The sequence below is a fragment of the Sceloporus occidentalis genome, unplaced genomic scaffold (assembly GCF_023333645.1).
Source record: "Sceloporus occidentalis isolate IW3139 unplaced genomic scaffold, rSceOcc1.0.p SCAF_2, whole genome shotgun sequence".
In the NCBI taxonomy this organism is placed as follows: Eukaryota; Metazoa; Chordata; class Lepidosauria; order Squamata; family Phrynosomatidae; genus Sceloporus; species Sceloporus occidentalis.
In genome coordinates this window covers 253,595,613-253,619,126 of record NW_028316982.1, presented here as the reverse complement: position 1 = coordinate 253,619,126, position 23,514 = coordinate 253,595,613, and the positions used below count along the sequence as shown (strand labels likewise).

At 40.0% G+C, this 23,514-nt stretch overlaps 1 protein-coding gene across 1 annotated transcript; it reads right to left on the bottom strand.

The window, feature by feature from the left end:
* Positions 1 to 1,460: 1,460 nt before the first annotated feature.
* LOC149320006 (stromelysin-1-like) lies at positions 1,461 to 14,597 on the bottom strand. Its single transcript, XM_089508250.1, has 10 exons — positions 14,490 to 14,597; positions 13,111 to 13,355; positions 12,857 to 13,005; positions 11,171 to 11,296; positions 9,819 to 9,980; positions 7,935 to 8,091; positions 6,366 to 6,499; positions 5,227 to 5,386; positions 3,866 to 3,966; positions 1,461 to 1,561 (listed from the first exon to the last, which is right to left on the bottom strand). The coding sequence occupies exons 1-10, from the start codon at positions 14,577 to 14,579 to the stop codon at positions 1,461 to 1,463; spliced, it is 1,425 nt and encodes a 474-aa protein (XP_089364376.1). The 5' UTR covers positions 14,580 to 14,597.
* Positions 14,598 to 23,514: the final 8,917 nt, after the last annotated feature.

The window sequence follows — 23,514 nt, the reverse complement described above, 5'->3', positions numbered from 1 at the left end:
CACCTCCAGTCTTGACATCTGCAGATTGAATGCTGCATACCACAGATGGTGTAAAAGGAGAGTAGTGGAATCTATTTATATTTGAAGTCTATCATTTTGATTCAAACCCCTCTAAAGGTAAAGGTAAAGGTTCTCTTTGGCCAAAATTGTCTAGTCATGTTCATTATTTAGCCAGTCTGTTACAAACCCTCTACTACTAAAAACCTCTAGTTCACCATTAATCATAGAAGAACTACAAGAAAGCTAATGATAAGTTAAAGTAAAATTTATTTTATTGATTGTTAACATAACATGTTTTTTCAACATAACATGTTATACAAGTTGTCAGAGCAACATCCATGAAATGTGACCCATGCAAATTCAAACAAATATCTGTGCAAAATCTAATCCTCATATTGATGATCTCCAGATATACATATAATAAATTACCAGTGATTAACATACAGAGTAACGTTATAAGAATATTACAAAAGTTTTATATACAAAGCTCATATATACAAACATTTATGCTGAAGTCCTAAAAAGTGTTGTTTCGCCTTGGTAGAACTCCACTGAAATCAACAGACCTTTCTGGGAAACACTGGACTCAAAATGGCTCATAAGATCTTTCTTGTTAGACCAATGGTCTTTGACAAAAGTGCTGAGGAGCACACAAAAACTTTTAGTCCTGGTAGAGGAACTGTTTTGATCATCTCAAAATCTTGTGAAGTTTGATCTGATATGAAAACACTTGCATAATGTGGTTGTTGTTGTTATGTGCCTTTAAGTCTGATTTATGGCAACCATAAGGTGAACCTATCATGGGGTTTTCTTGGCAAGATTTGTTCACGGGAGGTTTGCCAATACCTTCCTCTGAGGCTGAGAGCATGTGACTTGCCTAAGGTCACCCAGTGGATTTTGTGGCCTCATTGGGTTTCTCTTTAATTCATTATCTTTGGAACCTCTAAGGCACTTATTTACTTACATGTCTGCTCAAGAGTAAACTACTACAATGGAGCTTTTTCTCATGATAGTAAGAACAGGACTACACCCGTAGAGTCAAACTACAGATGATAAAGGTTGATGGCACTCTTCTGCTCAGCAACACAATTTCTTCAGCACTTCATACCTGAGCAATTGGATTTGTAAACCAAGCTCTTGCTTACCACCCCTGTGACTAACTACAAAACAAAGCAAATTAATTTTAAGCCACTGTATATGGGAAAGATTGTTCTAAGATAGTAAGATGTCTTCTGTCAACTGATGGAGCACTGCCCCCAAACATTAGCTAAACATATAGTCCAATTTGACCCTCAGTTATTAAAAATAATTGCCATATGCATAGAAAATATATAAAAATAATTAGCATTACAGCTCACAGCCTAATAGGGAGCATTTACAAAGGACCAGTGACAGTGTTAGACATTCAACAGTAGTTATTTTACAACAGAGTTCTCCATATTTCCAATGGTTGAATCTTCTCAGCATGAAAACCAGCTATTGGCCTTCTTCATTTGAGTAACTCTCTTGGTGTTAGGGTCAAACTCATATTGGTTTGTTCCCCGGAAGAAGTACAATAAGTCTAGGAGGGGATAAAAGAACAAAGCAAAGTCAAAGGAGTAAAATATATATATTGTAAGAAATACACAAGTCCTGAATACCCTAAAGACATCAGATTTCATGTGGTCTGGAAAGCTAAGCAGGGTCAGCCCGGCTAATACCTGGATGGGAAACTGTCAATGAATCTCAGATGCTGTAGACAGTATTTCAAAGGAAGGAACTTGCAAAGCGATCTCTGAGTTAAGTTTATGGGGTTGCCATAAGTTGACAAGTGACTTGAAGGCACATACCCATACACACAAAAATACACTGCAGGAAATACAAGACAAGACAAAACAAAACAAAGCAAGGAAGGCAGCAGGGATGAAAATGCAAAATGTTTAGAAACTTTCACAAACACAAAATTTGCTTCCTGAGAAATGGTTCATGGTTTATGTTTCTTCCATGCTATTTAAGGAGCAATGTAGGGAGAGGTGACAGAACGGGAACAGGAGAGAGGGGGAAGTTACTGGAAACAAAACAAATAATACTATCCAGAGAGAAACTGTTACAGACTGCCAAAATAAAGCTGCTTCGAGTCTCTTTGGAGACATGCTATTTAAATGATGCATGGGTCCTAAGAGTCCAGAGGTCGCGCCAAAGCCACACTCCATTCCTAAGCACTGGAGTGCAGCTTTGGTGCAGTTTCTGGATTCTTAGGATGCATGCATCATTTAAATAGCATACCTCCAAAGAGACCCGAAGCAGCTTTATTTTGGCAGTCTGTAACAGGCCAAAGTTTCTACAGTGTCTGTATGAAAATGACCAACATGCTTGAATCTTCTCAGCTGTTTCTAGAGCTTACTGACTGTTTTATGAGTCTGGCCCTTATGAAGGAATTATCTGCATTTCTGAAGCATTTTGATAAATATAGGCATTTGGGGAAATCTGTTCCTTTCTTGGCTTTGCTTATTTCAGAATAGTAAAGGGGCAAGGATTGTGCTACTGATTCTGTCAAATATAAAGCTACAGTGCTCTTTCTACGTCACACTGAAATGCAGCAGAAAGAATTACTGGCAAACAGTGGATTGTGTTTCCACAAAGTCAGCACAATGTTTCTGCTCATCTCCCAGATTATGGGATGAAAGAATATAATTCTAAAGAGCACAGATATGCAGCACACACTCCGGTTCATGGTTTAAATGAATATTAAAACATGATAAGTTTGGTTTGAAAAAAATAGACTTATTGATTATTACAATGCTTTTACTGTTACAAATTTGTGTGCCTTGATTATTATCAACAAGACTATCTTACCGTTTTGGTTGATTGTTGGTTTGATAGAACGTTTTGAATTTGAATACAAAAAAGCATCACTCCTCAACAGGAAAAAGCAATAGTATGTACATTTCTATACCACTTATCAGTGAACTCAGCACTCTAGTGGTTTACAATCTGTAAGCTAATTGCCCCCAACAAGCTGGGTTCTCATTTTACCAACCTACAAAGGGACAGAAAGCTGAGTCAACCTTAAAGCCCCTGCAATAGAACTCACAACCTTGGACATATAAATTGTGGGGGATCGTCACAGAGTTTCCAGGAAACTCTGGTGAAAACCAGGGTTAAATTACTGATCAGTATCGACTGTTGACCTGGAATCTGGCTGGATCCTTCAGATCCACATCTCTTCTGGCAGGATCTGGCCTGATCCTGCCCCTGGGGATTTGGCCTGTGTCATCATGACACAAGGTCAGGGTGAACCTAGGCCTTTTGGTCCATGCAGACAACGCCAGAGATGACTAGACTAAACAGATAGTACAGTCTGATTCAATATAAGGGAGCTTTATGTTCCTAAGCTCCATTCACAGCTTCCTGTGCAATTCAGAAAGGTCATTGTGGAATGAATGGGTCCAGAGATGTTTGAGGCTGAAACTTGTAGGCACAGCTCTGTTCTCTCTAGAATGCTTCGACAAGGGAATTCCCTGTTCAGGCATAATAACAGAAAAGGGCTAGAGAAGAGGGAACATGCCTGCTAACAGATTATCTCAGTTTTCTTGGGTCATCACGATAAAGTCTTCCAATGCTAACAGTCAACAGGCTCAGTTGTGGAAACAACTTGACATAAGATGAGAAGGAAACCTCATTTCATAACTTTTCTACATCTTTGGCTAGAATTTTTAATCTCTGTTTGTAAATAGGTAAATAAAAATAGAAAACATTGGGGACTTTGATTCACATTACAGAAGGATTCAGTATCAGGAGGACAGCACTTCCTGATTCTGTCACATTGCAAAAGCTCCACCCATCCAGAATCCCTTTATTTCTCCTTGAGAGAGAAGCTACTTACCATTATACTGAAAGGCAGCATCAACTTTCCCACCAATACCTGGGAAGTCATCTCTGATCTTTCTGGGTTTCTTGACCATAGTTTGGGTTCTTTCATCATAACTAAGGAAACAAGGAATTAAGAAATTTGCAGACAAACCAGTTAATTTTGTGGCATTTTTGTTTTGGTCCAGAATCTACCACTTTGAACGTTTAACCTGTGAATCCCTGAGCCATTGGCCTCATACCCTTGTTTTCTTCCATTATTTCAAGAAAGCATAAACCTGGTCAAATCCAATCCACCCCTACCATTAGGGAGAGTGGAATAGTTGCCAGAGGCAGCAGATGATGGAGAATGTAGCACCAGTCAATCATTGTTCCACTCTCTTAGACAACAGGGTAATGTTATGTCCAGACAACCTCACTTCATCTTCAAAGAGTGCTTGCACCCCTTAAGAGAAGCATGGGATGTAATCCCAACATCAGTACTGAAAGAGTTTTAACTGCCAGTCCAACTTCAGAAGAGGGATTTTCTTTGAGAGGGGAAGGAAATTGTTTCCTGTTTCCCTTTCCTTAGGCATAGAATCCAGCATTCTTCACATGGAAGAAAGAATATTGGACCTTAGGGTTGCCAGAGCAAAAACTGGAGAGGGCCCTGTCAGGTGCATGGGGGGCAATGCAGGATGGCAGGAGGCTGGACCAGAGATGCTTCTTAGTTAACTTTAACTAAACTTAGACGGGATACAGACCACCCCTTTGGAGCGGCCTGCACCCACCCCTTTCCCTGATGGATCGGGCCTCAGCTGCCACAGCGGCAGCCCCAGAGGCCCCAATCTTCCGTTTTTCCTGGCCTCGGGGAAGTGGCAAAATACCACTTCCCCATGGCTTGGAAAGGGGTGTCCTTGGGGCTTCATGCCCCAAGGACACCCGGACAGTGGTGGGGAAAGGGAGAAAGGGGCCGCTTGGTCCCTTTCTCTTTGTTCCGCTGGCATGGCCAAAGGAGCTCTGAAATGGAGCTCCTTCTGGCGCTGCTGAAAGGGTGCCACAAGCGCCCTCCAGTGATGCCAGGACGTCACGTCCGTGCTGCGCCATTTGGCTGTGGTGTTGCTGTGATGTCGTAATGGTGGTGCCCATGTAGAAAGGGTGCCGCCATTACAATGTACTAGGGTTGCAGGGCATCTGGAAAGGACGCCCCAAGGCAACCCTAGTACATATCCAAGCTGGCGCTTTGCGCCGGTCTGGATACCACATTTATTAACTAAATAGCTGATCTAGATTCTTAACCACTATTCTTATTAACAACAAACAACAGCACAATTCAGTATGTACTACTTCCTAACAGCATCATCTTCTTTTCAAGTCCCCTTTGGTATTATTTCATACCTCCAGTACTTATCAGAAGAAAAGTAGTATGTTCGTTTTTCATTAGCATTGTAAAATGCTGCATCAATTCTCTTGACATCTTTTGGCAAACCAAGGCTTTGGATACGCTTGGGATACCCAGGAAGCTTGTATTCACCTCTCACAACCCAGAACTGGTTACCTGTAATGAAACAGGTGAGAGAAAGTATTTTAGCTGGGACTTATCAGTGGTTGCACCAGAAAAAAAATACATTGGAGAACAAAGAAAAAGCACAAAGTGAATTTCTTGGGGCACAGGGAGCATGTGAGTAGTAGAAGTCTCACATAAATGGTTTAAGTACATCAGACACAAAATTTAATGCATCAGTGAGCTGAAGGGAAAATGAGGAGGGAAGAGAACAATTAGAAATGGATGCTTATTTTCCTGTATCTTATCTCATTGGTTGCATTGCGGGCAAAGAAGGTATGAATCCCAAAAACTTAACAAAAATAAAAATATAAACATAAGCAAAATGGAAAGAAATAAAAAATACTCAAAAATGCAACAGAAGAAACCACAAAGGAATCATGAGAGAGAGGAAGGCACCTGTTTGGGAACTTGCGCTCTCTATTCACAATGTCTTCACCTGTGCCACTTGTTTATGTCTGAATCAAAACACATTACACACTATGGTCAGATTTCACTTCAGAACATATGCATGCTTAAGTCATGCTATACATGAGGGCCAAAAAGGTTACCATTGTGCAGTGGACATGTTCTGTTCATAGAAGATTGTGTTTGTCCATCCTATACATTACAACGTAACTTTGCATAGTGGTTGTACATTCCATACATAGTATTTGTATGGCAGATTGCAGTAATGCATCATGTACTTTGCCTTGTGGTTGTACCTTGTGGATGTGCCATTCAATGTTGCTATCCTGCAAAGGGGTTGTGTGGTGCTGCTGTGGCTTATCTCCTGAGAGTACTTATGGTATGCTAAGGGGATGTCAGATTGAGGACTGTTTCTCAGTCCTTTTAGTATAGCAGTGTTTATTATCAAACCAGTTACATTTATTTTTTTGTACTTTGTTTTGCTGTTATCTTTTCCCATGGAGTGGGATAAAAGCCAAAATTGATAAATACATAACAGTATTTAAAAAAAAAGTTGTGCATTTACCTTTAAAGAGAAGTGTCTGATCTTTATCATTATTCTCGGAGACCGCATCCGCACCAGCTGGTAAAAATGACCAGAACTGAGAAATTAAGCTAAAGTCTATCTGTGCATATTGAGGATGCTTTCGCCAGAAATACCTGTAACAAACATTATTATTATTATTATTATTATTATTATTATTATTATTATTATTATTATTTTAGTTACATCCCACCTTTCTCCCCAAATTAGGGACTCAAGGCAGCAAACAAAAATTTAAATCAATTTAAAAACAATACAAAACCATTAAAATGTATAAATTAAAAATAAAAAAAAACAATTAAACAATTTTCCAAGTTAAAATGGCTATGCACTAAAATATAAAATATAAAGAAATTATACAAACCTTAAAAGCTAAAAAGCTTTTAAAGCCCTGCCCTTGATATATATTGTTAATATATTTTTATATGCCTATGAAAAGTATATTCTTTTGCTTTTGTGGAATATAGTGACAATGTTTCTGTTATGTAGAAAAAGGAGGAGTTAAAAAATAGAAAAAGAAAAAGACTTAATATCGTGGAGCTAGAACTTGGAAAGTTACTTTTAAGAGTATAATGGCAACCTGCAGCCGTTAAGACCTGATAGACCATCATACCACTTCTCAGTTGTGGATGTTTTCAGCATATTATTATATTCATTCGTCTTAAAAGCCACTTTGCAGGCTCTGGAAATACCAGAGTACAATAGGAACATAAGCGAGAATGGGGGAATAGGAGATGATTTGATCATGGAAAGTTTTATTTCAGGCATCAAAGGTACTGTGCAAAGAATGTTGGTCATATTTAGATCTCACTGAAATCAATGGAGCAAGCTAGTTGTTCCTAATGTCCATCCCACCCATTTTGGTGGAATATGAGCTAACATACTTTTTTGCACTGAAGCCAAAGGCCCTGAGGAGATGACAAGTCAATATATGAAAATGAGATACACTGCATATCAAGTTGTTTAAAAACTTGATTTATTTGTTTTCAGACACATTCAATCATGAAAGTCCCCAGCTATGTGCAATCTGAAGTGGTAAAGCCAAACACAGATTTAGTACCTCAGTTACAATTATGTCCTATTTGACAGTCGTCAGTAGATTTGGGAGTTCCAGGTCTATAGGCAGCTCTACTACTGTTCAGATATTTCTCACCACACTTTCTGGAACATGGGAGCATGGAAGCATTTAACGCTACACTGCTCAACTGTTTCTTCCCTTAGTTGGAAAGCTATGCATCTGAAGAGGAGAAATTCCTTTCCATGTGGAAGCTGTCTATATGAGCAAAAATCATGGCTCCTGTTTGTGTGGAGGTCCTCCATGAGAACAGGGAGCTCTCTTTTTCTGATGTGTTACTTTCCATTTCAGGACAGCAACAGCTGAAGAGGTAGGACAGTCTTCCACTCCTGTATTCTAGAAACATAGTGAGAAACAGCTGAACAGGGTTTTTCTATCAATTGAAAGGGAGCAATTCTCAGTGTTCTCTAACAATGGGGAACAGAGAATGTGAAACTCCTTGTCTGATTTATAGTGCTTGAAGATTAGGTACTTACTTGTCTTTAAAGAATAATATTTCTCCCCGAAAAGGAGTGACAGCATCAAATGTTAAATGAGGATCACAAGCTGTTGGTAATGCAGGTTGGGTTGGCCGGACAGGTTCAAATGGCTCATCGTCCTCCTGTGGGTCTTGAGGTGGGTTAAGTGATGGACCTAAAGAAATTGAGAAGCACAAAATTAGTAGAAAGGGTCCTTCATGATCTGAATAGCCATATAAACACATTCGGCAAATGTCTGAATAGTCAGGAGTGATATTCCCTAACTATTTTGAAAAGACAATATGCATGAGAGGTACATGAATCTTAGCTAGACAAGACTGTGTTATGTGATTTGCACAGGGGAGCATAACTGGTAAGTGATGTCACTTTTTTTTAGTTTTGGTAAATCTTAATAATAGGTTTTGTTATTGGCTTTGATGGGAAGCATGAATTCCATCCAAGACATCACCAGGCCACTAATATGGGGGATAATTTTTAAAAGAATGTTGGCACACCTAAGTTAGAGGTAGAAAACATTTAGGAACTCATAACTAGCAGGATCAGGGAGGTCATTCTTGGTAGAATCTATACTAGAAAATAATGTAATCCAGGAAAAGTGGCATGATACAGGCTCAGTAGTATGAGGGCAAGGTTTATAGAGGGCACATGGTGCATTGTCTAACAAAGGCAAAGAAACCGTAGGGAACCTGACACCCAGACATACAGCAAGGATATCACTGGACTGGTGACACAAGTGGAGATTGATCTCTTGAAGGTCATGACCAATCAGAGTGTAGTGGAGTCTCCTTCTTTGGAGGTCTTTAAGCAGAGGCTGGATGGCCATCTGTCGGGGATGCTTTGATTTGGATTTCCTGCATGGCAGGGGGTTGGACTGGATGACCCTTGTGGTCTCTTCCAACTCTATGATTCTATGTTTCTATGAATCGTGAGCTCCAAGAGAGAATCAATTCTTGAAACCACCTTTTTGCATATCAGCTTGCTTGCATAATTATTGATTTACTTCTTTGCTTAAGTTAACACATTATCTTTCTAACTTTAAAAGGTGCTGATGAAATGGTCTACATCCAGCTTCTAGTCTCAATTCAAGCAAATCCATTCAATTATTTCCTAATGGTAAATCAGCACTAAGGTAAATCTCACAGAGGTAGTGGGTCTACTGAGACTGGGACTAGCATCCCTCAGCATTGACTATGCCATTTAGGCTGCTGGGACTTGACATCCAATAACATTTAAAGAGCCACAAGGTTCCCACCCCTGATTTACACAAGGTATATAAAGAACATAAGAGGTTAGAAATTATTTTATTATAAAGATTTGGTAAACCAAGTATCTGGAAGCAGCCTCTGACTATAGACATATGCATGGAGAGAAAAAGAGAATGAGAAAGAAACTGTTTTGAGATGTCTTCTTGTTGCTGCTGTTAATTACCATCAAGCTGACTTAAATTTATGGTTACCTTATGAATAAGAGACCTCCATGTTTCCCTGTTTTCACCCTGCTCAAGTCCTGCAAGTTCAGGACTGTGACTTCCTCAATGGAGTCTATTCATCTTTATCTGAGATTGCTAACAATACTAAGACACACACACACACACACACACACGATGGCATGACCCCAACAAAACCTATTCTAACAAATATTTGCTGTATATGAACCTATATACTGAACTGATTTTTTCTTTTCCTTTCTGAAAGTGCTAAATCCAAGTTGGTGCAAGAAAATTGGTTAATGTTTATTGTTTATTTTTATTTACTTTGTTGTACTTGTGGAAATGTTTTGTTTATTAAAAAAATTAAAATCAGAAGGAAAAACCATATCAGTTCACTTTCATTTCATATGCTTGAGAATATATTTTAAGGCTATAAATAGTATCTAAATTACCATAGAGGTGCTGAATGCCTTGAATATCATCCTGAGCTAGGATTTGTTGACTGTGTTCAGGATGCCTATACACTGGGAACATCACAGCATTAGGATCTTTAGAGTGGTAGAGGCCCAGTGAGTGGCCAAATTCATGAGCAGCAACAAAAAACAGGTTGGAACCTAAAAGAAAAAGCAAGAAATGGATTATGATATAGATTCACAAACTGAAATCCTAGATAGACATATATCTAGTGAGCACCTTAAAAGACCCCAGTCATCTACTTATGTCCTCACTAGAAGGGGAGAAGGCAGTTCCCTTGTCTCCATTCCTGTACACAACTGTACACAAGAACAGAGGGAGCATCCAGGTGTGGGTTTATTCCCTGGCCACTGATATGATGCAGGTCTGTGCACTAGTGCGTCCTGGCTGCTCTTCCACACCTAGAAGAAAAATAGCAGGCTCTGCTTCCAGCATAAGTATGCTCCACTTTTGCTGGGTATTTCAGGATTGCTGGAATGAACCTGGATTAGTTGCCATGAGAATGGAACCACATTCACAAGCCTCCTGATACACTGGAGTTAACAGTGTTGTCCAGGATACCTTGTTCAACTTCATTCAAATGCCAACAGAACCAAGGTCTATAACAGCATACATCACCAACAGAATCTTGCCCATAAATCTTGCTTACTACTTAGGCTATTACTTTCATGTTGCTCCTAAATAGTTTTTTTAATCCAGCTAAATCTTCTGTTTAATTTTCAGTGGCAAAATTTCATGGTTCATTTTTCATCTCCATCAAAGTTCCCCACCCTTGCCTTGAACCATTACAATAACAGCATTCCCACTTGTTACCATACTTTTGAATTGTAATTTCATTAGTTTTTGTTGCCAAGAAAAGTAGCTTGTTATAAATAACTATGCTCTGTGTAACTTATTACTTCCAAGCTCTAAAGAACACTTAATAGTAGATCTTCTTTTTGTTAATAATGATTTTTAAATCTTATATTACAAGACAGTATACATAACTTGAGGACATACATCTTAATGAAACATATAACATAAAACAACTTATTCTACATAGTTGACATCTATTCTAAAAACATATAACATAAGATTTTAACTTCCTTCTACCTGGAGTTCTCTCATTTATTTTCTTTCTTTCTCAATTCGTTATTTTATCTTCCTATCCTTATTTCTGCATACTCTACCTTAACCCATTTCCCCCTTATATTTAACAACTTTATTATTGTAATCATCTGCTAGACCTTTTCTAATCTTAACATTGAGTAAATGTATACTTTCATTTAATAGTAGATCTTCAACATGACCAAGTAAAACTGTTCTTATGTTTTCTATTTTTTAAAATTACCATCTAAGCCATGACTCCATTTTTCATCCTCGTCAAAGTGGGCATCTCCTCCAATACCACTGCTAGGGGCATAAGCATGGGCAACAGTGCCTCCAGGTCCATCAAAAGGATTGAAATCTCCATGTTCTATATAAGAAGAAACAAAAACATTTCTCGTTTTGCCATCGAGCTGAATCTTAGCACTTGATGTATTATTTGTTAGTGACAAATTTTTGGTATAGCTTCTCTTGAGCTTTCTAAAGTTCTGAAGGTGGGATTAACCTAGGAGTTTATCACACAGGAGGAATTTCTCTTAATTTCGAATGAAAAGAAAGTAGGGCCAGAACGCATTCATGTGAATTCGCTAGTTCAGCGAATTTACGTGAATTCGAATTGCGTTCAAACTGACTTCCCATTGCCTGAAAATAGCTTGCCATTGCCCAAAACTGCATGTGATTCACCTCTCACGTAATAATGTGAAACCCCATGATTGCGTTTGGACTGACTTCCCATTGCCTGAAATTGTGTGTGGTAGTCTATCACACAATAACGTTAAACTCCATGATTGTGTTCGGATTGCCATTGGATTATACTTCCAATTTCCCTTGTATGATAATGTCCCTACTGTCAACTAATATTTGAACAGCACTGACACAGACCTCTAATTGTAGTAAAAAATGAAATTATGATTTTATCATGAGAAAGAATGATAAAGAATGAAAGAATGATATTCCAGACTAACACAGCTATGTCTTTGAATTCTACCCCTATGGAAAAAATTAGAATAGTTGATCTTGGTTATCTAACTCTGAGCACACTTTCATTACTTTCAGAGCCACTGAGAGTGGGTTTGCACCCTGGTGAATGTTTTTCACCCAACAACTAACTTGAAAGGGAGGACTAGTTAAAAATCTTTATTCAGAAATGACCAGCACAAATTTGCAAACCATTATTCCATATTGTGTGTGCCCTGAACATGAAAAATATATTTGTTAAGTGCAACAAAATAAAATGATCCTATTGTTTAATTAGTGCAATATTACTTGAGCATTATGTAACTCATGAATAATAATCAAGATGGCTCAGTGGAAATTGGTGAAAATCAATTCCTAAAATATTCAATGAGTCTAGATGTGACACAGAATCAGTGAGAGGAGGAGGAGGAGGATAAGCACAAGGGAGGGAGGAAGAAAGATAACCTGGGATATTTCAAGAAAGAGTTTGGATGTATATCTGGGGGAAATCAGAACAAAAAACTCCTGGAAATTCTCAGTGCTTCCAGAGACTTCTTTCCCTTCTGGAGAAGCCCTGAGAAATTTTCACATCCTCAGTTAAAAGGTCTTGCAGGCATTCTAACTGGTCATTTCCTTCTGGCTGGCTGCATCTACACTGCAGAATCAATGCAGTTTGACATTGCTTTAACTCCTGTGGCTCAATGCTATGGAATTCTGCAATTTGTAGTTTTGTGAGATATTTTGCCTTCTCTGTCAGAAAGCTCTGGTGACACAACAAACTAAAAATCCCAGGATTTCACAAGATGGCACTATGACAGTTAAAGCAGTGTCAAACTGCATTATTTCTCTGGTGTGGAAGCAGCCCTCATGTTTTTTACTCTTTCTTTTCCCTGCTGAATCTAATGTATCATGCCAAAGCAAAGGTAGTATGTTTCCCTTCTCATCCCCATACAATATGCAGTCACTTCTTCACCTCTTGCACCAAAAGAGATCATTATATCAGCATCGCCTTGAGAAATCCGTCTGAACGTCAGTGGTGAAACCTGACTCCAAACTTTAAATGCTTTCTCAATGTCTTTGTCCACGTCAAGTCTCTTCATGTCTGGTGTATAGTTCAATATCCTTCAAAAAGAGTGAAAGACAAATTAAAAGAGATGTAGTCTACCATTTCTAACAATTGACTCCTCAAAGAATTGTGAGGATATCATCCTGGGCTTGAAACATTACCTGTAAGTCAAGTCTTTCTTTCCCCATTTGGGTTGTCCTGCAAAGAAAGCAAACTGTCCAACATCTGGATTTCCACATCTTGGTTTCTGCATAATTTCCAGTGTATTATAATCTAAATTGCCAGTCACTTCTAGTCCCATAAACTGTTGCATTTCTCTGACTTTTTCAACCATAGGGCTGTTAGTTTTCCATCTTAAGGTTGGTTTCCCATCTGAGGTGAAGTTATAATAGTTTTCTAAGTATTTCTGATAAAGAGAAGAAAAGAAAGGGAGGAAGAGAGAGAAAGAACTCATTATACTTGTATATACTTCCTTATAATTATACACAAAATTAATATGCATTTGAATTAATTCTCAAATAATTAAAAATCTTCTGCCAAAAATTCAGTTTATTTCAAACCTCGAGAACTTTAGCTCCTCTCTTTAGTAGTGGAGCTTCCCTCTTTACTAATTCTCTTCCCATAGTTTTCCTTTCCTTCTAGACAAGAGGTGGGCAACTTCTCACCCTCCCATTATTGTTGGACTGCAACTCCCATCATCATTCTCCATTGGCAATATTGTTTGGTGTTAATGGGTTTTGCAGTCGTAGGAACCATAAGACCATAGAAAGTTACATTATACTGAGTTCAATACATTTATACATCTATTCTAACAGAGTACCAGCTACCCAAATGTCCTGTCAGGCATCTTCTCCCCCAAAAGCCAAACACAAAATAGTGCAAAATCAGTAGCAGTTTCTCCATAGGGGGGTCACCTGTTCCACTATATTGTGAAGATTCACATTTATGAGTCTTCCTTAGTTCATTAACAAAGTTATCCCTCTATTCCTGCTGCCTCATCACACATGTCCTGCCAAAACCGATCCCTTTCAAGCAATCCTATTTTCTTCCCCTAAGCTCACAATATTCCTTGAATACATTGTAAAACTTCCAGAAGGGTCTCTGCATCTTCAAGCTGTTATACATTTCAGTGCTATAAACATAACATGTGACTAATGTTCCTCCCTAGAGAACCAGTCTGGTGTAGTGGTTTGAGTGTTGGACCCCAATTCTGGAGAGAAGGGTTCATATCCCAGATTGACCAGGAGAACCCTCTGGGTGGCCTTGGGCAAGTCACACTCTCTCAGCCTCAGGGGAAGGCAATGGCAAATGTGCTCTGAAGAAACTTGCCAATAAAATCCTGTAATAGGATCCTCATACGTCAGAAGAAATGACTTGAAGGTAAACAACACACATACGATGGTCCCCCATTTTTCTAACCAGATATATATCATCTTCCCAAATGCACAGAACCCTCCCCCCCCCAAACAAAACTAACAGTTAGTCTTTCTAAAAGCTTAATTTTTTAAAAAAATGAACGATTTCATTTAATCAGCATTACCTCAACGAGTTGCAGCTTTTCTCTTTCATTCCGGATCGGTACTGCATAAGACACTGTTGCACACAACAGAACGACACAGATTCCCTTCATCCTGAGTTGGCAATTTCTGTTTCCAAAGCCAGGTCCTAACTTCTAATGTTTACCATATGCTCCCTGCTTATATAGCATTTCTGTTATTCATAACATACGTTTGAGTTTGACTCATTTCAGTATGTTACCCAATCAGTGAAAGAAAACATGGGGTGGGGTGGGGGTGATTGGTTGAAGAGCCTGACACAGTTTCTTCATTTTCCACCTTGCCAGATGATGCAATTGTACATCTTCGGTGACTAGGAAATACTTACCATTTATGTGTTTCCCTCAATTAGCTTTAACAATGCCAACAAAATGTTTGGGGCAATAAATCTTTGTCTTTCTCTTTTCCTCCCCTACCTCCTGCTAGATTTGACTCACTTTACAAGCTGTGGATTATAAAGTAGGTTCATCATCTTAACAAAATATGGTTCCAGACTGCAGATAATGTGTAATCCAGAGCCCAAAGTGATGCCCACGAATCTATTTCATTAATTTAAGGCCCTTTGCATGTATCCTACAATTTTCATAAGTACTTTTTGTCAGGGCCTTCTCAGTGGCTGCCCCTAGGCTTTGGAATTCCCTCTGTAAGGAAGATTGAATGACCCTCTCTTTGCTGCTCTTCCATTGGCAGGCAAAGCCTTAAAAAAATCTACAGAATCACAGAATCATTGAGTTGGAAGAGACCTCAAGTGTCATCCAGTCCCTTGACCAAAGCACCCCCAACAAATGATCATCCAGCCTCTCTTTAAAAACCTTCAAAGAAGGAGACTTGGGGGTTGTACAGACAGCCCCTAATGGCAGGAGGGGCACTGCCCCTTTCCTAGCTGGATTTCCTAGCCCTTTCCTAGCGCCAAAGGCCCCAATCTGGCCTTTCTTCAGCACAAAAAGCAGCTCCTTTTTGTGCCGTGGAAAGCGTGCCATAACTACCGGCACCGTGGCTTTTTGGCACTTCTTTGGCACAGTGCATGTACATGCTGCACCAAGGGAGTGCTGTGATGATCAACAATCCACTTAAAAGCTTAAATTTCATACAGTTAAAAACATGCTAAAATATTACATATTAAGACAAAGTACACCCAATGCCAGTTAAATGCTAAAGGCCTCTTTAAATAAGAAGGTCTTCGGAGATTTATTTCTTTGAGGTGATGATGCTGTCATCTAGGTGGCTAACACTCTTTGAACTGTGGAAATTCCCAAGTGGATCTCTTACTCATTCCCATGAAACTCTTATGCCAAAAACAAAAATAAAAAATGGCAACATACAGAGATTGCAACAGAATCAAGAAAGTGTGGCTGTTAAGAGTATGTGCCTAATAATTACTAACAAGTGAAGACTTGCTAGAAGCTTTTCAGATTTCTTATTTAGCATCTATTATTTGGTTGTGGATTGATTAGATTCTCTTTTACTGGCATATCCAAGCTATCACTTCTTTTGAACTGTAAATTAAAATTAACGATCAAACATGGAGTAGCCTGGCACAGACTGTTCCCTGGAATAATAAGCTTGACTGGGGGATACTGACAAACACATATGGAATTGTTTGCATGAAAACAAATGATGCATTTCACACTCTCATGGTACCTGTGGGTTAGGAGAAGTTAATATGTCAAGACATTTATCAGTGGCATGGAATGAGGCTACTTCATCCATCCAAATGTTTAGGATAAGAATTATGCTGACCATTGTGAATGCTCTCTGAAGCTAATGAGAGTTGTAGTCCAAAATATTTGAAGGACATCATGTTGAGGAGAGCTGGAGGATTTGTGATACAGGTTTGGAGCTAGTCAGTATCTGGATGGGACACCTACTGGGAACTATACAGTTTGAACACTGTTGATTAGTCCCAGCTACAGTAGACCCATTAAGTTGTTGTTGCATGCCTTCATGTCATTTCAGCTTACAGTGACCGTAAGGTGAACCTATCATGGGGTTTTCTTGGCAAAATCTGTTCAGTAGAGGTTTCCCTCTGCCTCCATTTGAGGCTGAGAGAGTGTGACTTGCTTAAGGTCACCGATCTGGGTTTCCGTGGGATTTGAAACCTGGCCCACAGAGTTGTAGTCCAACACTCAAACCACTACACCATACTGGCTACCATATTTTGAAAAGCTATAAAAGAGAATGTGTTTACTAACTGACCCCTTCAAACCACAGATGGCTATGACAGCTCTCAGTTTAAAATATACTATAGAAACTGTGATAACTGCTAATAGAAATATTCCCAATCTTCACTATATTTAAATAACAATTTTGCTTTCCCTTCTCCCTTCTCCACGTCTTCCGACAGTTGCATCACTCGTTCCCCAAGCTGTCTTGTCCCATTATCCCCCATGTGGATGGAGGCTCATTCAGCTTCTTTTGCTTGGCTAATTCACTATCCACCTCTGAGTCTGTCTCCCTTCTTCCCTTATGCATCCTAAGTTGATATCTCTTACAGTATGTAGCTCTTCTAGCCTCTGTCCCTTCTCCAAGCAGATCTCATGATGGAATCAGATGGTAATGAGGATGTGGTGTTGGTAGGCAAGTCCTGTCTACTATATAGGAGTTAAAGATAAGGAGCATTTCAAATATGAAGACATTTGTAATAAATTTCAGTAAATTATTTTTTTAAAAAACAGTTGAAGCAAAATTGCCATGCATCCCTAACCCCAAATGAAATCACCATCCACTGGTATGTTTTCCCTATCCAGCTTTCAATTGTTTTGTGGCAGAAAATTTAGCCTGTTTTGAGATCTTAGCAGGTCAGGGTGGCTTTAGCGTAACTCTTTTGCCTCTTTAAATTATGTTTTTTGGCATAGGAGGGGATGTGGACAATTTGTGACATTCTAAATGTTGTTGGACTGCAGTTGCCAACATTCTTCACCATTAGGTTTTAGGAGCCGAAGTGAAAAATGTGGAGGACAATTTGCCAACTCTCTTAGAGGAAGTGACATGCAAGAAGGCTACAGGAGTATGTATTCTATCTAAAGCTTCCTGATGGTAAGTGCTGTTCAACTGTGGAATATGCTGCCTTGGAGTGTGGTGGAGCCTCATTGTTTGGAAGTTTTTAAACAGAGGCTGGATGGCCATCTGTCGGAGGTGCTTTAATTCTGTGTTCCTGTGTGGCAGGGGGTTGGACTGGGTGGCCTTTGTGGTCTCTTCCAGCTCTATGATTCTATGATTCTATTTTGGGCAAATCAGCCTATCACAACTAGAAATGCAGAGACTTGCTTTAACTTTTGTGGTGGGCATCCATTTTAGAAGCATATTGATTCTGAAAACTTTCATTGGCACTAAAAATTTACACTTCTGGCTACATATTTTTAAAATATTGAGCTTTAGCAGGATCTAGCCTCATGTAAAGAATATCATAGTGCTATTACTCCACAATAAAAATATTAGTATTTTTCCAAAATGCCTTTACTATTTTCTAGCTACAGGTTTTTTTCCTCATTAAATTTCCTCGTTCCTTTTCTTTTTTTTCCCTTTTCTTTTTCTAATGTTTTAATGTATCCACACCTTTCAACTATTGTGATTTGACAGGAACCATCTTGATTCATTCTTTGCTGTACCAGTCTTTCTGCTGCTTCTACTTCCTAAGAGAAACTGAAGGCCATCTCATTTTTTTCTAACAGCTTTCAGCAACATGGCCAAAAAAAAACCCTTTCATTTTTAGCCTTTTTTCCTGACATGATATTGTAGTTCAGCAATTTTTGATAGCCACTGTATTTTAGTTTCTTTCTCTCTGCTGTTTTTAGTGATTTATGGCTGCTTTGTTATATTCATCACTAATGTAATAAAAATAACAGTTAATTAAGTTATTGTTTTAAGCTATGTTGTTAGCTGCCTTGGGTATTTTGAGAAAAGGCAAGGTATAAATGTTCATGTGAATGTAAAGAGTGACAGAGAGATTTGTTCTTGAAACAAATTCAGAACTTTAGTTAGCTTGGATAACTAAGTTGATTTTCCGGAGTTGAAGTGGTTTTCATCACATCATCTCTTTCTTGCCCATATCCCATCTCCATGTACTCATGTGAAAAAGAGGAATTTGTGGTTAACAAAATGACATTTCATTAAATGATTTATTTTGAGGACATTTCCCTCAGAGAGACATTCGATGACATGACCGTTTTCTTACTCAGAAACTGATTGCATCATATAATTTCATGGTTGCCATTCATAATCTTCATATAGTCTATTATGCTCTTGTTACAGTTAAGGACAACAAGCTCACTTTACAGTTTGTGCCTTTGGGTTTGCTCCCAAATACAACTTTGTATATATTTGTATGGAAAGGTGAAGTTACATAGGCATTCCATACAGTCTGGATCCCTGATCAAGTGACAATCTTGATTGCATGGAAGGTGACACTTTTTAATGAGTTTTTAAGTTACATTTATATCCTGACTTCTCTCCATTGAGGAAAAAAGGGTATCTATAGGTATCATCAACTGGAGAAACCAACTCGGAATATTCCTTACGTTTAAAAACTCTGGAGATTACCGCATATCGTTTTCAAAACGTTCTGCACGTAACGTGATGAGAACGTTCCTGGAACGGATATTACCGCATTGAGTAAACTGGAACGTGATCAAAACGTGATTGGAATGCATTTTACCGCACAGCGCTTCCTTTTTCTTGAAACTGTTCTCAGAACGGTTTGCTGTATTATGTTTTGTGGGCTGTGTTCTGATGACGTCGCCACTCAGTGGTTGGACAGCTCGGGAGAGGCGCTGCTCCCAGGAAAGAAGAAAAAGGGAGGCTTGGGCCATGGAGCTCGCCTCTCCTGAGTCCCTCGGCTTACTGAAATCCCTCACCTCCCTTACCCATAGGAATCAATCCAAAAACAAAGTTTAAAAGGAGCAGTGAGCCCTATGGGTCTTCATCTGGGGAGGCAGAGGTTGCTTGGCTATGGGGATGTCCTGCCATCTCTCTCTCTCCCCTCTTTCCCCATAGGAATCAATCCAAAAACGGAGTTTAAAAAGAGCAGTGAGCCCTATGGGTCTTCATCTGGGGAGGCAGAGGTTGCTTGGCTATGGGGATGTCCTGCCATCTCTCTCTCTCCCCTCTTTCCCCATAGGAATCAATCCAAAAACGGAGTTTAAAATCTCTCCCAGATGCAGACCCAAAGAGGAAGGGAGGTGGGGGATTTCAGTAAGCCTAGGGACTCTGGCCGCCCCCCCCCCCCCAGCTTGTCTTCCCTCCGAAGGGAGTCCGAGGATTCTCTTGGGAGGGAAGGAAGGCAAGTCCCTATAAAATGTTGGGGCTTCATATGCTGGCATATGTTTGAAGAAAATAGGATAAAACCTATGTAACTTGATGGGCCAAGGGCAGAGTCCCCTCCTTGGCAGCCTGGGTTTTAAGGGAGCTCCACGGAGGTCCCTTCAAGCAGAGGGAAAGGGAGGGGACTGGACCAAGGGCAGAGCCCCGGCAGACATTGCAGCTCTTTAAACCGGTTAGAAAAGAAGAGTCCTCTGCTGTCATCCCATTTCCCCTTTTTGGCAGCTTGACACCCTTTTGCTCCTGTGTGTGTGCATGTAATGTGTGCCTTCAGGTTGTGAGCTTCCCTCCCCGCTTTAACTCTTGTCTGGCTCTTTGCTATGGAATTCTGGGAGTTGTTTGCTTGCTTTTCTGTGGTGCTCCAAACAGAGGAGCTTTTGTGGGTTCCCTCCTGGAGGGAAGGAGGAGAAGATCCTGGGCATCCCTGCCTCCTGCATTGTGACAGCACAGGAGCCCCACTGGACATGACACTAGAGGCCCCCCGCAGAAGCAGCCAGACCTTCTCCCTCTTGCTCTCTGCTCTGGTCTCTTCTTTCCCTCTCTCTTTCTCTCTCTTTCCCTGCTTTCCTCTTCTCTTCCTTGTCCCACCTTTCCTCCCTTTTTCCTTCCTTCCCTCCCACCTTCTCCCCCCCTCTCTCTCGCTCTCTCTCTCTCTCACACACACACACACACACCTTCCCTCACTGCAGTCGCTCGCCTGCCTGCCTCCCTGTCTCCCTGCCTCCCTGCCTGTCATTCTTTCAGCCAATCAGGAGACGGAGGAATGAGAGCACGGATTTGAGAACGGATAAGAATACCGCACAGACTTCTGTTGGAACGTTCTCATCACGTTTCAGCTCGCTGGGAACACATTCAATCTGTACCCTCCTGGAACACATTTGGAACACATTTAAACGTTCTGAGAACCCGATTGGAACACATACGTGCGGTATACTCAAATGCGTTCCGTTCTCATCACGTGATGAGAACGTTCTCAGAACCCAGTGCGATAATCTTCTCTGTTAAATTCATGGTATCACCATAAGTTCACAGATGGTTTGAAGGTGCGTGTGTGTGCGCGCGCACATGCGCGCACGCACACACACACACACACTCATACACACACATTATCCTGGAGTGGGCAATTGTGAAGTGACAGCTGGCCATTTTCTCCATTACCTATATTGTCACTGCCAGTGGAAAATATGGCTGATTTTGCAGGGGAAGGGTTTAGTAGAGGTTAATGGGGGAAAGGTGGACCCTAACCACCATGGCTGGCATTATGTTGATGAACCACAAGGGCTTAAGTATGGAAAAGAATCTTGCAGCACCTTCGAGATTAACTGAAAGACAGAAGTTAGTAGCATGAGCTTTCTTAGACTTGAGCCTACTTCCTCAGATGCATGTGGAGGAAGTAGGGTCAAGTCTACATTTGCTCATGCTACTAACTCATGTCTTTCAGTTACTTTCAAATGTGATGCAAGACTCCTTTGCATATTGATTTTCCAGACTAACATGGCTGTGTCTTTAAACTCTAGGGGGGTCATTGTGGAGGTTGGAATTCATTACTGACTGCACAATGACCAAAATTCCACCAAACCCACCTTTGCTCACTGATCCCAGCCATTCCCTGGGTGGTGAAAAGCTGGGAGACCAGCAAACAAACATCCAGCTATTTTGCCATAGCTGAATGCAGAGTAATGACATCAATCTGGAAGGGTCTCAACAGGACCCTGGAGTTCCCTTTGATGACTGTCACTGTGTCATCTATAGATACATAGTTGGGTTCTTGTTTGGTGCTCAGCTCACTCTAGGAATAGTCCTGGAGTTCTCAAACTGGAGGAAGCCAGGAGGTGGACTATCATATCTGCATCTCATCACTACATCTCCTGATGCAGTGGTGGTTCAGGTGTCTTTTTTTGTAGTGGTTCGGGTATCCTTTTGTATGTGCAGTTAGGACAAATTTTTAGCTGATAGGAGTAATAGAGCAACTTCTACCAAACTTGCAATTCCCTGAGTGTACTGGTCTTTCTCTCATGCTTCTCAGTAGACTTGTTTTGGCTTTGTAGCAAATACAGAGTCCATTATTATTATATTGAATATTTATGTTAGTGTGTATGGGATCAATTCATTATGCAATTTCTATCTGTACACCGCTTTGATCACTGCGGAAAAGTGGTTTATAAATAAAACGTATTATTATTATTATTATTATTATTATTATTATTATTATTATTATTATGTTTAGTGTTGGCGAATCATTTTGAAGCCATTGCGAGAAATACATGTAATGTTATCATTCTGGAAATTCAGAGAAGGAGCTTTGGAGCTGGATTTACACTCAAACTAAGTAAGCTACAGTTTACAGTCTCCAATTAAGAGAGGGTACTGAATACAAAAGAAAACAGAAAAAATATGTTAAATAATAAACTTCTTTGAGTAGAGTAATGCCATGAGCCTCCTAAAGGGAAACAAATCTTGTACCAGTTTGGCAATGCCCTCAATGATCTCTGTTTTCTTCAGAATGATTGGCACCTCCCATCAGTGTTTGCTCCTTTGCCAAACCCCGAGGTCAGTCAATCTGAGTTTATCTACTTCTAATCTCACACAGGATAGGAGCGGAGGGGAAAGTATGTACCCCATTTTCTGGCACATAGTTAAAAAGACCATATGAGGCAGGATGCTTCTTGTTTGTATATGGAGTCAACCATCTTCTTGAACACATGGCCTGACTAGTTTTAATATTGCATTAAAAAGATAGGGCTGGATCCAGGATCTGCCATCCATGGGCAACCTTTGGCACCATTTATGCCTCAAATGTTGCTTTTGGCACCATTTATATCCATATGTCTATCCAATTTGGGGACATTCCTCCTTCTCCTTTACAGTTTGGGGAAGGATATTTAGAATTCTCTGCCAGACAGTTCTAGTGGTTCACCAAACTACAACCCCAGGATTCAATAGCACACAGCCATGGTAGTTAAAGTGGAATCACTAGTCTATCACCCACATATTTTTCCTCTCTTACAAGACCAGGTGGTGGTCAAATAGATTCTTTTGTGAACAACAGACACTAGTTTTATGCTTTTGTCCTCATCTCTATTCCATTGCCACATCTTCATAGAGTTAATATTGTTAAATATAACCACTCAGCAGTGGAATATAGTCTTCAGTGATATAAAATAAGCATCCTTAAAGCCGCCATTTAGTTATTTATCCACTGTTTGATTGTATATTGCATGTGTAGCAAAAATGTAAATCCTCAACTGTTTTGTCCTTACAGTAGTTTTTATCCATGCTTTGAGAGAAAATGAACATGCCTCTGCAGTATTATCCCTGTATTCAAATGTCCCAAAGTTTTACAGAGGAATTATTCTGTGGAGAGGAAAAACAAAAAACAAAAACAAAAACAAACCCACTATTTTTTCTGGGAATGGGGAACCATACACAGAGAGAAAAAATCCTAAGAAATGGTGGCGCTGGACAGACCACGTCAAAAGGGCAGCCTGCCGGTGGCCTATTTCCATCTGGAGGGACACTGCAGCTGCCAAACTGTGCGGAGTCCATCCAGAGTAGAGAACCTGGAAAAATTGGGTTCTTTTTGCACCACTGGGCGGACGTCATGAGTGCACCAATGGCGCACCCGTGATGTAAGTGAAGCGCAGTGACGTGCGGATGCTGAGCATCAGTTACGTAAATATGGCGGCCCCCGTG

Excerpts from the sequence above, each read along its gene's own strand:
- LOC149320006 (XM_089508250.1), bottom strand. The coding sequence starts at position 14,579 with ATGAAGGGAATCTGTGTCGTTCTGTTGTGTGCAACAGTGTCTTATGCA. Across the intron at positions 13,356-14,489 it reads AAAAGCTGCAACTCGTTGAG|AAATACTTAGAAAACTATTA; the intron begins GTAATGCTGATT and ends TCTCTTTATCAG. Across the intron at positions 13,006-13,110 it reads AAGAAAGACTTGACTTACAG|GATATTGAACTATACACCAG; the intron begins GTAATGTTTCAA and ends CTCTTTTTGAAG.